Genomic DNA, 15,035 nt, shown 5'->3' with positions numbered 1-15,035 from the left:
TACAAGAGGAAGACTGACTTACTGCTTAGGGGCGCTAGCTTGGGACTTGCGAATCTTGGCTTTAAGTTCTGTTTTGTGACCTTGGTGGTGTCATTTAATTTTTTCTGGGCCTCAGTTTCCCTATGGGTAGAGTGGGGATAATGGCACTGCCCGGTCTCACCTCCCAGTCTTAAAGGTATCGCGATGCTCTGGAACAGAGGCGAGTTTGGGACCACAGGTAGGTAGTGGTTGTGCAAATGATAGATAGAGAAGCCACAGAGGGGCTTTTTCAAAACAGGCCTTCGAGCTGGTATTCCTGCCGCCCAACCTGGTTTTCTTCTTCTTTTACGCCCGCTGGCCCTGGGTAGGCCAGAAGCCTCTCTGTTGCAGGGTGCTAGTGGAATGATGGGAGCAGCACAGCTAACAGCCAAGTGCGAGCTGAGCTGTGGAGATAGGAAGGGACTACTTGTGATTGGAACCTGGACTTTGTTGTTTAAGACCTATTGAAATTCAGTGGCTTACAGGCCTTTTGTTGTAAGGAAGCCTTTGTTAAACACTCACTGCCCCTTCACTCCCAACAGGCATCCTCTGTGCCTCCCAGTAGTTCTCCCGCTAAGCCTGGGAAGACCAACATTAGTATTCCTGATGCTAAAAAGTGGGGACAAACTCTTCCAGGCCTCTTCTCGGTTAGACGCACAAAGGGCACAAGCCCAGTACAGGTTGAACCTCTCTCGTCTGGCAACATCCATAATCCAGCACGGTTTTGGTTAGCTGGACAGCCGCTTATGCTGGGTGTGGTCAAGTTTCCCGTGGCTTCATAAAGTTTGTTTCCAGCCACCAGTCCCGGCTCTCAGTGTTCTGTGCTGTTATTTAGCTGTAATTTACCCCTCAATGTCTTTTAAGCAGGGGAAGTGTTGGTAATGCTGCTAGACTATATTGACCTCCCGGGGACCAGCAAATTCTCTCGTTCAGCACCAGACAGGTGCTGAGGGAGCCAGGTGAGAGAGCCTTGATCTGTATTTCCAACCCCCTTTGCAGCTCATCTTTAAAACATTACCTTTCCAGGAGGCTAAACCTTATGTGCTTGACTGGTTTAGCTCCTCCTAGTGGACAGCTGGGATGGCACAGGGTTGCAACAGCCCTGTTCCGAAATTAAGTAGCTTCCTGTTCAATATTGGCTGGTAGGAAGGACCCTAGCTCACTGTTAGCCATCAGCCCTCGACCCAAAGGCAAGCCAGCCCCGTGGGGAACACGGCCTGGAAGTAGTTGGTTTCTCCTCTCCTGATATGTGCACTCTAGCACTCCTAGCATTGTAGGTGGCTAGAGCGCAGCAAAACCATGGATATCCACTTGATATCTCTGGCTCATTTTTGCAGAAGCAAATGCGGATCCCAATTTTGCATCTGCACAGGGCTCTACAGATGGCTTCTTCTTTGCAAGGTGACGCTCGGCCTCTCTGGGGAGGCAGGAGAACAGTTTGTCTGGTTAACAATTATTTGCCTAAATGGGCTGTATTGATAGTGTGGCCGGCAGCTGAACAAACCCTGGCTGTAGCGGGGGAGCAAAGCTGGTATCAAAACGGGCTCTAGAAAGTAAAGCAAGATGGTGAGAATTAAGGGGATTTCCCAGTGCAGAGGTGACTTCCATGTGGAATGGATCTGAGTAGCTTGAACCTTGGCAGATCAGTTTGCTCAGTGCTGGGATCTTCCAGTACAAGGCCTCTTTTAGAGCTAACAAAACCAAGAAGCAGTCCAGTCGCACTTTAAAGACTAACAAGGTAATTCATTAGGTGGTGAGCTTTCGTGGGATAGTCTTTAAAGTGCGACTGGACTGCTTTTTTGTTTTAACGGTACATCGACTAACACGGCTACCTCTCCTTTAGAGCTGTGTTACCCAGATGATGGGTCCCGACCCACCCATCAGTCTCACGTGCTCTCAGTTCCCCTGGCTGGCAGGCGGCACTGTGGGGAGCGGGACAGGTAACTGGCTGCTTCCTCCGTGCCTCTACTGCTGCCTGGATCCTCCTGTGTCACCCCTCCCCAGGGCAGCATGCAGCAGGCACAACGCAGAGGAAGTGGCTGGAGCCAGCAAGTGGACAGTTAGCAGCTTGGTGGTAACCACAACCTCGCTGGCGCGCAGCTGAGGCTGCAGGGTTGAACGGTGGTTCCCCACACAGCTGGAGTGCCTTAATAACAATGTTGGGGACCCCTGCTCTGGAGCATGGCATTGGCCAGTCAGTTCAGGATAGGGCTTTCTTTTGGGTTTAGTCCCAAGGGTGGTTTTGCAAGGTTTTTAGAGGTATTTCCTTTGAGGCAGAAGTCAAATTCCCCATCAGAAACACTGCTCTTTTCCTGAGCTCAGTAGGTGGCATGTTAAGGAATTGCAAGGGCCGGAGACTCGGAAAGCCTCGCTGGAGGTGGATTCAGAAACCCCGGGTGTGCCGCCCCCTTGCAGCCAACGCTGTTGGAGGCATTTAGCTCACCCCCAGTGGTTAGACCTGCCGCCGGAGGGGAGGTTTCAGCTGGTCTAGGTGAAGTTGCAAGTTGGTGTCTGTCTGTCAGAGGAGAGCTGTGCTGCTCTCGTAGCTGCTAGGATGACAGAGGTGGACATGCACGCTGCTGTTGCGTTGTGAACACAGTCTTATGTAACGATGCAAACCGTCCTTGTATCGGCTTCTCCCTATGCCCCCCCCGGGTTCTGGCCCCTTGCCTCTCCCGGAGTCAGTGGCAGTCAGCTGGCTTGTATCCATAGGTTGTCCCAGGCTCTTTAGCACTTAGGAGTCTAGCAAGTGGGCTGCTTGTTTCTGCCAAATATAGTCCAGAGCCTGTAGAAAAGCATCTCAGCCCGGACTCTTGTTTGAAAAGACACTGCAAAGGAGAAGTGCCCGAATGCTGGAGCGTGGCTGAGCATAACAAGCTCCAGTGCCTGCCTGAGAGCGGCACAATGGGACTCTTGGACATTTACAGAGAGGCTGGTGCGTGTGCCAGGTCTGTGATAGATGCCCGGCTCGGCTGGCATCTGGAATCGGCACTGGCTTGTCAACAAATGGTTGGCTGCCACCTCCGTGGGTCAAGCCAGGGCCAGGACCAGAGCGGAGGGAGTGTTTATATTCAGTAGCGGGCTGTTGGGGAGGATCAACTTGACTCACCCAGAAGCTTTATAAATCACTGGGCCGGTCGCCTGCCGTTAGTTACAGTAAAAGCTGCGTTCCCGGACAGCCCCAGCTGATGGGAGTGGAGCAGTATTATTTGCTAAGGCTTCAAACGTACTAATCCCTAATTTAGCTGCTTTTGCCACTCGCTTGGAAGCCAGGTGGCTAGCTTGGGCTGCCTGACGATGGCTGTTAGATAATGTGAGGGTCTAATTGGCGTCAGCCAGCATGTGAGAGGGAGAGTGACCCGGGTTTATGCAGCGTTAGCCCATTGGGCTGAGATGCTGCCCTGTCAACTCCTGCCTTTATGCACAAGACGCAAAAACGCTACAGAGCTGTGCATCTAGTACCTTCCCTCAATCCCTCCCTTCCCTGGGAGGCCCTGAAAAAGGTGGTGGGGATAACCGGAGCATCCTTTTGCTGTGCTGGGACTTTGCCCTGTGGCGCGCCAGCCCTGCTGAAAAGCCGCTGGTGCAGGGAGCGTGGCTGACTGCATTTCCAATGGCTGGCAAAGGCCAATGCTAGAGGCACTCCCAGCCTGCTGCTCTTCTGCCATCCTCCCTGCTTCGTCTCTCGTTGTCCCAGTTCAGTGTCGGTGAGCTCACAGTTAATTGCCTTGATGGACACCTCTCGCTCTAGGCTGGTGTCAGGGAGCAGTGGCTTTTTGTTAAATATCTAATCCCCCCAATCAACGCTGGTCTGCGTTCACACAGTACGTCTCTCAGGAGCGCCGCCCTTGCGGCAGCGTGCTGGGCGTCATTTTCCCCCTTGCTGCACTGTTTCCTGTTGAGACTGGCTTGTATTTAGCAAGGCTTTTGGTTTTGAGATGCATCACTTATCAAAAAGGGCCCAATCTAGTGTTTAACAAAGACCTGGTCAACCACATGCTTGGTGTGACTTGGGGCGAGACACTTCACCTGTCTCTCTTTCCTTATCTCTACAGTGGTTCCCAGCCTTTTCCCTCGTGTGGATCCTTAGTCAGCCCTCCCCTGCCCAAAGCCAAGTCTGGGCACTTTGTACATTTCATTAAATGAAAAAGGAACCCACAGGGTAGATTTCCAGACAGCAATTGGAAGGTGTTTCCCAACCTGGAGTCCGTGAGGTGAACCGCTGTCGTAGGCTGTAAAGTCGGGTGGGGGTGCGGTATGAAAGTTCCTGGTGGTGTCGTTGTCCAGAGGGTGTGAAAATGGCCATGCCCTCTCCGTGTTCCGGAAAGGACTGGGCAGGTTTTTCTCCAAGTTTCCTAAACAGTTCACCTCTTGACGAAGAACGGTCAGAAATCTCAGCCCAGAGGCAGCCCCTGGAGAAGGCCGAGTGAGCCAGAATTGCTGGATCAAGGCTAAATGCACGTAATGTTGACCACGCACCAGTTAGGTGATCTAAGCTGAGGCTCTTTCAGCCTTTTCTCTGTTACCTGGCCTAGGAGAGTTCCTGACCCATCTGGGGCTTTAGGGGCTGCTGCCTGGGGCCCTGCAGATAGATCTTGGGGATGACAAATGTCCAGCTCTTTTTGCAGGGTTCCCTTAGCCTCGGGCCCCAGGCTGCTGCCACTGATGCCCCTGTGTGTTAATTCAGCCCCATCTGGCGGGCGGGGTGGGGGAAGGAGTCTGTCTACGCAGCTCCCGTTGGCTGGGAATCCAGGCCAGGGGGAGCTGTGGGGTCGTGCTGCTTCCCCCCACCAAAGAGGAGCTGCTGCCTGCACCACAACCCCTTGTCTCAGCCCTGAGTTCCCTCCCACACCCCCAAATCACACCCAGGCCCAGCACCTCAGCCTCCTGCCTCATCCATGAGCCGCCTCCTGCACCCTAAAGCCCTAACTCCCTCGTGAACTCTGAGCCCACTCCGGCACCCTGCCCCGACCTTGCACCCCAACCTCCTGTCCTGAACCCCCCAATCACCCCCTTGCATCCCAATTACCTCATCCCCACCCCTAGTCAGTCCTCACCTTTTCCTTCATCTACCCTCCTGCCTCAGCCTGCAGCTCTCTCCCAGACACTCGTTTTTGGCTTCACCCTAGAGTATAGGAACCCCCAGAAATTCTGAGAGCCCTGGGCCCCTAGCAGAGTTAATCTGGCCCTGATCTCAGGGAAGGCAAAAGAGACCCATTCTAATGGTCTTCTCTGGGCTGTAAGACTCCAACAGGCAGCACTGACTCAGGCAGCGCTGTCCATGGACTGCACGTAGACCGAGAGTCTTTCTCCATCCCGGCGTGGTGTCCTCACGTTGCTGGGGATTTGGGAGCCGGGTGTCCATGTCTCTTAGGCATCTTTGCAGAGATCCCCTTAGGAGTTTGATCGAGTGAGTCTGTCTGTTTTGTGGGCAAGGTCACGTCGGCTTCGTCACCACAGAAATCACTGTGTGACTCCAGAAGGGTGGAACCAAGCCTGAGTTTGCTGAAGAGCCTTGTTGGGGGGCCAAGGCTAATGCCTGAGCCCCAAAGCTCATGTCAGTGGGGTTCAGACTCAGACTTCAGCCCTGGGGCCTGACAAGTCTAACACCAGTCCTGGCGACCCCATTGAAAAGGGGTTGCGACTCACCTTGGAGTCCTGCCCCATAGTTTGAGAGTGGCTGGGCTAGCCCTGTGGAGCATTGGTACATGTACCGCTGGCGGTAGGAAGAGATGTTCTGTGGCTGGCCTTGTTTTACAACAGGTTACGCGGAAAGCACTAGAGAAGTCCGTACAAACTGAAATGTCATCCAGTGACTTATTTGTACTGCTTTCTATATCTATCGTATGCTGAAGTGCAAGTGTAATATTTATATTCCAGTTGATTAATTTATAATTGGTAAAATGAAACGGCAATTTCTCGGTGCTAGCCTGCCCCAGCGCTGTTATATTTTATGCCCGGTTTGTGAGCAAGTAGTTTTTGGTGAAGTGAAACGTGAGGGTACACAAGACAAAGCAGAGACCTTAAAACGGTACAAGTAGTCTCGAGAGAACAATAGCTACAGGTAGGTAATGGTCTCCTTCCTTTCTTCCACCAGTGGCCAGCATTTGCGGTTGGCTGGGCAGCTGCAAGCCTTCAGCTCTGTTGGGAGCAGGTCCAGGCATTGGTATTAATGACAGCACAGACGTGCGTTGCAGGCCATAGGAACGAAAAACAGATTTGCTGCTTCTTGGCGGTGCATTGTTAAAGGCTTCACCTCCCCCAAAATGACACATTGGAAGCAAAAATAGAGCAAGACAGAACACACAGACCCACCCACACCAGCCCCACCACCAGGCAGTTAAGTGTGAGCAATCCCAAACCCTTTATTTTAAAGCTGATGCTTTTCCACCCTCCCTCTTCTCAACCCCTCTGCTGCCAGCCATTGTCAGCCTCCCTCTTCACTAGTGTGCTGACCAGCGCAGCTGGGGGTGGTAGGCGGTGACTACCTTCTACCTGGAGACCAACTACAGCTGTTCCTGGGCCATCTCCATGGATATCTTGTCCCCTGGGAGGGGATCGCTGGGGAGGGACTGTAGTTTTCGCTGCAGGGTGGTAGGAAAACGTCTCTCTGAAGGTGGTGCTGATGCTACCTGGTGGCACTTGAGAAGCAAGACTAGCAGTACGTGTTTGACCTCAGGGCTGTCTTCCCATGCCCCAGTGTGGCAGGAGGCAATCCCGGAAGAAGTTGCCTTCTGAATCCTGTCTGCCCCAGTCCTTTGAAATGCTACAGCCACTCCAGTGTTTCTAGGGCCAGGGGATCAGCCTGGTTTCCCGCTAATCTCAGCCAGGTTTCCAGTGGGGCTAACACAAAGGCTTGTCTAAGCCACGGCAGGCTAGACCAGGGCACTGTTGGGATTGGAGGTGCCTGTTGGTTGCTGGTGGAAATGGTGCTGATGAGTCAGTGAACGGCACCGTTCCCTCTGGGCTGGCAGCGAACTCGGTGCTCTCCTGGGGTGTAAACAGGAGCTGTGACGGAAGTCCTCACCTGGAGCTCCTGCACAAGGTACAGATGTTAGCCCTGCTGCCTTTAGAAGATTACACTTTCCTAGGTCCATCCTGCCTCCCTCAAACCTCCCTCCCCCCCAGTCAGTGTCAATGGTACACGTTGTAGGGCTTTAACTTGGTGCGCCCTCTCTGGGCATAGAGAGACAGCCGTCTGCCTCCACCCTCAGAGAGGTGTGTGCTGTCAGGCTGCACCATTCTGTGAAAAGACAAAGCCTTGCCTAGCTTGGAGGGAGAATCAGACACTGGCGAGGGAGTCACCCTGCCTCAGTTTCCCCAGAAGTAATGTTGGCTTACTTCCCTGGGCTGTTGTGAGGCCAGACTCCCATCTGGGCTGCAAAACTGCTCCCCCAGTTCTGCGTGAGCACTACTTCCTTCTCCAGGGACGTGCAGCTGCACGGTCGTTGCGTTTTCGACGCGCTGCAGCTTTCTCACCCAGGTTTCCCAGCGGAGAAGCACGGGCTGTACAGAGGCCTGCAGTGACTGCCTCAAGTAGCTGCGAGGCATGACCTGTGCGCTTGGACTGCTTCATATTTAGCTTCTTCCCGCCTCAGGGGATGCGGCAGCTCTAGTGTGTGTGTGATGCAGCCATTCCACTTGGATTTAAACCTTGCTGTTTGGCCGTTTCCGTGCCTTGCTGCTTCTCTGTCCTGCCCTCTTGGCACGTGCCCGTGTCCTGCTCCAGACTGACTTCTCTCCAGGCCTGGCGGGGGCAGAGTGACCTCTGAGCACTTTCCTTATTTGCCTTGCAAAGTGCCTGCTGCCTCCGCAGCACCAATTAGAAATGCGGAGCAGCCCTTTAACAAGCAGACCCAGCTTGCCATGCAGATTGGGCTGCAGAAACTGAATGCCTGGAGGTTTCCTAGCAGCACCAATTGTAAAGGGAAGTCTTCCAATGCCCCTGTTTGGTTAGAAACGACTATCAATTAAAATGAGCTTTAAGGGACCCACAAGAGGCCTGTAAACTCCCCTAAAATACAGTCCTCCGGCTTCAGTTTGTGAAATAAAAATCCCAGCCTGCCTTGTGCTCGCTGGTAGGAAGCCCCAGACCAGGGGTGAGCAAACTGGGGGATGGTCCCCGCGGGGAGGGGGTGTGAAATTTCAGCATGTTTGGCTGCTGCGTGTCAGGCTTATCCATCGTGTGTGTGTGTGTGTGTGTGTGTGTGTGTGTGTGTTTGCATTTATAAACTGATTAATAAAAGGCTTATTTTCTTACGCGTGCCAAAAGGGGCTCTTTTCATAGAACGTAACTGAAATGCCCATGGGTTTGGATTGCATTAGATGGGCTGGTGCGTGGGGGGAAAGGGGCTGTTTAGTGCAGGGATAAAAAGTAGGGCCCAACATAAAAAGTTTGCCCACCCCATCCAAAGCAACTGGTCCAGTGAGCTTCCTGATCGTCTGTCTTGCGGATGGCTCACCCTCTTCTGTGCCTGGCAGTCAAGAAAATACGCTGGTATTGTTTTGTGAGCTAGATTTCCTCCCCACTTCAGCTTCCGCAAGATTCCCTCTAAATTTTTCCATCAATGGGCGGAATAAATGTTCTTACGCCCATGAAGGCACGTGCAGCTGAGCACCACCCATAGGAACGCACGCTGCCAGCTCTGGGTGGCGGTGGGTACTCTGCGAATCAGCTGGGTGGCACCTAAATTTCTCCTGGCTGGTCGCAAAAGCGCTCAGCCTATGGCGAATGCGGCCCATTACCTACACGGCCACATGGCTTTAAGGTGGAAAAAGTCGTGCCGCTTCCTTCTGGGGGCTGTCGGAAGACTTGAAAGGTTTGTTTTCCTGCTCTTAGAAACCTCAAATATTGTCTTTCCTGGATTTGTGGGATGGCTCTGTGGAGGGCTGGAAAACTGGAGCAGGAGTTTCTTGGCCCTGAGTTGGAGTGGAGGTTTTGCATATTTCACAGAGTGCTTTTCCTCCCAGCTGTTTTGTAGGGGTTTGAGTTAAATAGGCAGTAACCCCCGGAAAAAAGGGTTTGAGGTAGCTTGACCCTTTGTTGCAAAACAAAGCGGCAGTCCTGTAACACTTTAAAGACTAACAAAATAATTTGTCAGGTGATGAGCTTTTGTGGGACAGACCCAGTTCTGGTAGAGCAGGAGAAATGGGTCTGTCCCACGAAAGCTCTTTAAAGTGCTACAGGGCTACTGGTTTGTTCTGTTAGAATACAGACTAACACGGCTACTTCCCCGCTGCTGATCCTTTCTCAATAGCGCTTGTAATGTCCTCCTTTCTCCAGCCCTACAAGGGGTCCTTCAGCAAACCCAGGTAAATTAAGATGTGATTATGTCCCCTGGAAACAAGCAAGCACAGCCCCTGCTGTTTTTAAAAAAAAAAAAAAAAAGTGTGCTCACGCACACGCATACCCCCTTTACCTGTCAGAAAGCCAAATGCAATTCCTGCCCTTTATAAAAAGCAATGAGAATGGAGGAATTGATTTGGGTGTTGCAGACCCTGCCTCTAAATATTGGGCATCAGCCCCCAGTTCTGTGACTTACTACAAAAAGCTTTTAATTGATTAGCATCCACTGTTGTTTTTCGTGACCCTTATGCAGAGCTCTAGATTTCGTCTCTTGTGACGGGGTGAGAAACGTGAGTCTCTGTCTACCTCGGACTTCTGTATCCACAGTGTCTTGAGCCCCTTATGATCTTCAGTGGAGATAGAGACCTGAGGCCTGGAAGGCTAAGTGACATGCCCAAGGTCTCACAGGACATCTGTGGCAGAGCGGGTGAATTGACTCTGGCTCTTCAAATGCCCAGGATAGAATCCTAACCACTTGACCATCCTCTCTCTCTGCATGGATCGTGTGGTGTAACCATAAAATGCTCTTTTCAGACAGCTCTTTTGAGGCATCCTACTTTCATGGCAACATGACAGTTCAGCCTTGCGTCTGTAGCTGCAGCTGATGCCAGGACCCTGAGCTAGAATCGATGTTTGTTTTGTTCAAGCTGGGCAGGTATCTGCAGTGATTGGGTGGCTTGGAAGCCATTAGCCTGTTTGCCCTCCTGTGATGACTCTGCTAGTTGTGGGCGAGAGTGTTGTAGGGTGTCTGAAATCTTCCCCTGCGCTTTCGTTTTCTATTTGTCCTCCAGTGCTTTTGGTTCCTGAAATCTGTAGGCGGTTTTGGAAGCTGGCAGCTGGAACCAACCAGCAAGACTGCTGGTGTTCTGCTGCCATGCCAACCCCGTCTCCATGGAAATGGAGACCCAATGGGCAAACGCCAAGCGAGTCAAACTTTGACAAAGTGTTTCAATACCCTCCTTAACTCTCTGCTCTGGGCCCTTTCCGCAGGGACAGGACATACCGTGCAGAGCTCAGACCCCATTCTTGGACCGCTCCCTCCCATTTGTTAATTTCAGCAACCCCTTTCAAAACCACCCACCGAGAGGGTGCTTTAATAAAGCTAGCGAATACTTATTTTTACCCTTTGAACTCTTAAATAATAAACGGGCTAATTTAATTAAAATCTCTTATATAATCTCCAGCGATCATTTCAGCTGGAAACCACCCACGCTGGGTTGGTTAAAGGCCTAGCAGTGTGTGGGTGGTGCATGGGAGACGGTCCCTTGGGCGGGCTGTCTTCGGGGTCCGTTACGCTACCTGTTACATAACTTGCTGCAGCCCTTGTTTATATTAACGAGATGGAAGACTAGGTACATGTCAAAACATTTTAAAATAACTCAGACTTTTGTTAGCGCTGTAGCTATGTTTAGAAATTATTTAAAAAAAAAAAAAAACGCTCCCTGTGAGTTTACATCGAAAGCGATGGTAGTCTGACAGTGATTTAAAGGGACGTTTACAAGTTAGGAATCACACTTCCAGCTGGAAATTCTATGGATTGCTGTTATAAATATCCCGTAAGATTCCCACAGCTGTGAAAGCAGTTGGGTTCTTTGCTTTAGTTCGGTCCCTTTGTGCACTGGAATTACTCTGTTGTATGGAGTTGCTTTCACTGGTAAGTTACAGGATATGCACTAGCGGATCTCACTGTTGTGCTTTTGGATGGGGCAGAGGGTTTATGCCCATATGGGTTGTGCCCTCAGACCTTGCAACAGGGCGTTGAGTGGTAAGAGCCACACAACTGAAACAGAGAATTCAGCAAGCAGGCAAGGATGCTGATTACACTCTGGCTACTATCACAGGCGAACAGAAAACATCTTTGCTAAATCAAAATTTTATCAAGCAATTTAGATAAGCAACGGCTTTGGTATTGTTTAAAAAGGACTCATCAGACCCTCGAATCGCTTCAGTAATCTGTGGATTTTTATGTGTACCCAACTCCATTTGGAGAGGTAATGGTGAGCTACAGGGGTCCCAAATAGGTCAGTTCTTAAAAACCACCACTACAACGAAAGCGTTGAGGCTAATGTGCTGGAAGGCAGGGATAGAGTCCAGGGACACCTGGATAAATTGGAGGATTGGGCTGAAAGAATTCTGATGAGGCTCAATGAGGAGAAGTGCAGAGTCCTGCACTTGGGACGGAGTAATCCCAGGCACTGCTACAGGCTAGGGGCCTCCTGTTTAAGCAGCGGTTGTGCAGGAACGGGCCTAGTGATTACAGTGGATGAGAAGCTGGATATGAGCCAGGAGTGTGCCCTGGTAGCCAAGAAAGCTAATGGCATATTGGGTTGCCATTAATTGGAGCATTGCCAGCAGATCTAGGGAAGTGATTATTTCTCTTTATTCAGCACTGGCAAGGCTGCTTCTATAGTCTAGCATCTTATCCTGGGCCCCACGTTACAGGAAGAACATGGACAAAAATGCATAGTAGGCTGGAGCACACAACCTACTAGGAGAGGCTGAAGGATTTGAGTGTATTTAGTCTACAGAAGAAAAGAATGAGGGGCAATTTGATAGCAGCCAGAGGATGGAGAGAGGCTGTTCTTTGTGGTGACAGATGACAGAATGAGGAAAAATGGTTTCAAGTTGTGGTGGGGGAGGTCTAGGTTAGTTAGATAGTAGAAGAAACTGCTTCACGAGGAGGGAGGTGAAGTGCTGGAGCGCGTTACCTTAGGAGTGGTGGAATGCCCTTCCCTAGGGGTCTTTAAGGCCTGGCTTGATAAAAGCCCTGGCTGAGATGATTAGTTGGGATTGGCCCTTCTTTCAGCAGGGGGTTGGACACACTGACCTCCTGAGGTCTCTTCCAGGCCTATGATTCTAAGTTTTCTTGCACCTTAACAGGCAGCTCTTGCCCTTGTCTTTATAGTAGAAACCTCTCAGAGTCAAGGCAATTAACGTTTGTTCCCGAAACCCCAATTACCCCGTACGGCAGTCAGCCTAAGCGTTTTGTCTTCTTTGGTTTCTTAAGCTGAATGCAAAAGAGAGAAGAGACCTGATGCAGCCCAGATTCTGAGGCGGAAGCTCCAGGCTTGGGGTGGGGCCGGGGCGGGGGGGGCGGCTGGAAATCGAGCAGCACAAAAACCAGATTCCGTTAACTTCCAAAAAATCTTTCTCCCTCTGCGGAATTCTCCTTCTGCTCGTCCCTGGCTCAGCAGAACCATCTCGCAGCAACAGACCACAAATGCCAGGTGCCTTTTTCTTTTTTTTTGCAATCTCTGACCTTAATTATATCACAGTTGAAGCATTCTGGGATATTGTCACTGAGCTGAAGGGTACCACGAAAGGATGTTAACGAGTTAGACGTTTTAAGTGGCGAGACATTAGCCCTGGTTTTGGGGGGGGGCGGGGGCGTGGGTTTTACCTGTGACCTCCAGCAGCCAAGCATTCGATATGGCCCACCTCCTCTTTCCCAGCTGTCCTCATGCCCCTCTACCGCAGTCTACTGCCTTCCTGCTGGTGACCGCTAGGAGCACTTCTCTCTGGTCTGGCCAGGCCATGGGAGCAGGCTTTGTGGATACAGAATCATAGAATACTAGGACTGGAAGGGACCTCGAGAGGCCATCGAGTCCAGCCCCCTGCCCCAGTGGTGGCTTCTGTGCCACTCCATGGAGTGGCAGCCTGGTGGGAAGGCGGCATGTGTCCTCACCCTTCATCCAGTTCAGCGCCTGTTAAGGAGTAAAAGGAAAGCTGGCTGCAGCTAAATGTTGCTTAGAAAATCCCATTAGCTTCCATTCTCCTGCTCTTCTTTTTCCTTGGGTTGTCCTGTGTCCCTCCTCTCCTTTTCCCACCCTGGCATGCTGAGGTCACTGGGTGAGGCTAGACACGTCTGGACTGGCGGTAATCTTTGTCCAGGCCCAGCATACCCGGATGCATTGTGTGCTGATCCATTGGCACGTTCCCAGGCCTCCCATCCTGGGCTGGCCGTGGGCATTTCTGCCGCAGGCCCGGGTGGGAAAGGCGCTGGTGTTCGAGCCGTTGCCTTTAGGAAGCAGCAAACTGGCAAGGCAACGGAGAGCCCTCTGGCCACGCAAGGGGTCCCGGGGCTGGGGGAGACCTGTGGAAGCCTGTGCCCTTAGTGGGTCTCCCCAGCGAAGGGCGGCCCCAGGGATGGCTCTCAGATTGTGAAGCGGCTTACTGGTGCTCTTTGCTGCTCCTCCAGGTGACCGGTTACAAGCCGGGCACTCTCCATCTGCCTCCCAGCGTGCCTGGGGCTTCCTGGCTCTCTGCGCGCAGAGCCCCTTGACAAGCAGCATCTCGCTCTGTCCCCTCAGCAGGCAGGAGCAGTACCAGACCAACCCTGACAGCTACAACGGAGCGGTGCGAGAGAACTACGCCTGGTCCCAAGACTACAGCGACCTGGAGATTAAAGTGCCAGTGCCCAAGCACGTCGTGAAAGGCAGGCAGGTAATGAGCGCCGGCGCTGGCAGTGGCGGGCGACGAGCTCCCTCGTCCCAGCCTGCCGGTGTGTTTCTTAGAAGCTCTAATTGCCTGCAGAGTGGTGCTGAGCTACGCCGGAGCAGGCGCGGGTGTGCTGTTACGGGTGCCCCAAACTTGCCCGCTGGAGCCCATGTCTAATTACTTTTCAGTTCAGCAGAAAGCTGCTGGCACGCGTAGCCTGTGCGGGCGCAGGACCCCAGCGCGTAACTATCCTGGCTTGGTCAGAGGGCCCTACCCCTGCCGATCCCAGGCGCTGCCTTGGTGCTTCCCTGGAGGAATATATGGCGTATTTCCTCCCTTCCCCGCTCACCTCCTTGTGGAACCCAGTTGCTGCCTCCGAGTGACTCCCCTGGGTGGGATACGTTACACGCCCGCACTGAATGCCAGGCATTGCCTTCAAGCTGCAGCTTCCTAAGGAAGCGTGTTATCCGAAGGGGTGGAAGCGAAGGCCAGGTCATCCCGCCAAGGTCCCCGTCCCTCTCAGACTGCCCCTTGGCTCTCGGCTCTCCGCAGCTCTGATTTGCGCTGCTGCTGGAACAGCTCCTGCCGCAGCCTGCAGGGCGGATTCAAGCAAGTGCAGCTCATGTGACTCCAGCTGAGGCATGCGGCAGAATGGCCTGCTTCATTTCACCCCAGACTGTTTCCCTTGGCCACTGACTCGCGAGGCCAGGGGAGCTGGGTTTCAGCGAATGAGTCAGGGCCCTTTCGCCATCCAATCCCTGCCCTGTTGTCTCCCTTGCGGCCGCTACCCTGTGCTAGCATCATCAGCCCCTGCTCGGTTTGTGCACGGGCCTGTGGGTGGATGGAGATGGGTTTTTTTTTTCCCCCCTGGCACAGACCCGTTGGCGAGCGACTTCTCTGTTATCTTTTACCCACGGGGAAATCAACAGGACCTGGAGCTGCCCTCCTCTGTGAGCTGGGCTGGGCTGAGCGGGTGGGTTTGGGAAAGCCGATGTAAATTCCACCCCTCTGCTGTCTCGTCGGCGGGCTGGGTTCAAGAGGGCTGCACCATCAGACCGCTTGTTGGCGCCCGCGGTTTCTTGCTGTCCTAGGAGCCCGCGCTGACGTTGTATTTTTCCATTTGGGAAACACGGTGTTTTCTTCCCCTCTGTTTTCAGGGCAGCTGAAATGAGCACAGTCGGTTTTGTTCACCAACTCCAACCTACACAGCTCCGGATCCTGCTGAAGTAGCTTT

The 15,035-nt window shown here is 52.5% G+C and overlaps 1 protein-coding gene across 6 annotated transcripts in view; it reads left to right on the top strand.

The window, feature by feature from the left end:
- The window catches only part of NUDCD3 (NudC domain containing 3), a 55,187-nt gene that overhangs the window by 17,778 nt on the left and 22,374 nt on the right, over positions 1-15,035 (top strand). Inside the window, exons 3-4 of one of the 6 annotated variants that reach the window (XM_074981649.1) lie at positions 12,559-12,591; positions 13,678-13,807. In XM_074981649.1, the coding sequence (XP_074837750.1) occupies positions 12,559-12,591; positions 13,678-13,807 (163 nt within the window). Of the gene's footprint in view, positions 1-12,555; positions 12,592-13,674; positions 13,808-15,035 lie in introns of all 6 variants that reach the window. The other 5 variants (XM_074981647.1, XM_074981648.1, XM_074981646.1 and 2 more) reach the window with 5 other exon arrangements.

The sequence above is a fragment of the Carettochelys insculpta genome, chromosome 31 (genome assembly GCF_033958435.1).
Source record: "Carettochelys insculpta isolate YL-2023 chromosome 31, ASM3395843v1, whole genome shotgun sequence".
Classification (NCBI taxonomy): Eukaryota; Metazoa; Chordata; order Testudines; family Carettochelyidae; genus Carettochelys; species Carettochelys insculpta.
This window is presented reverse-complemented; position numbering and strand designations above follow the sequence as displayed.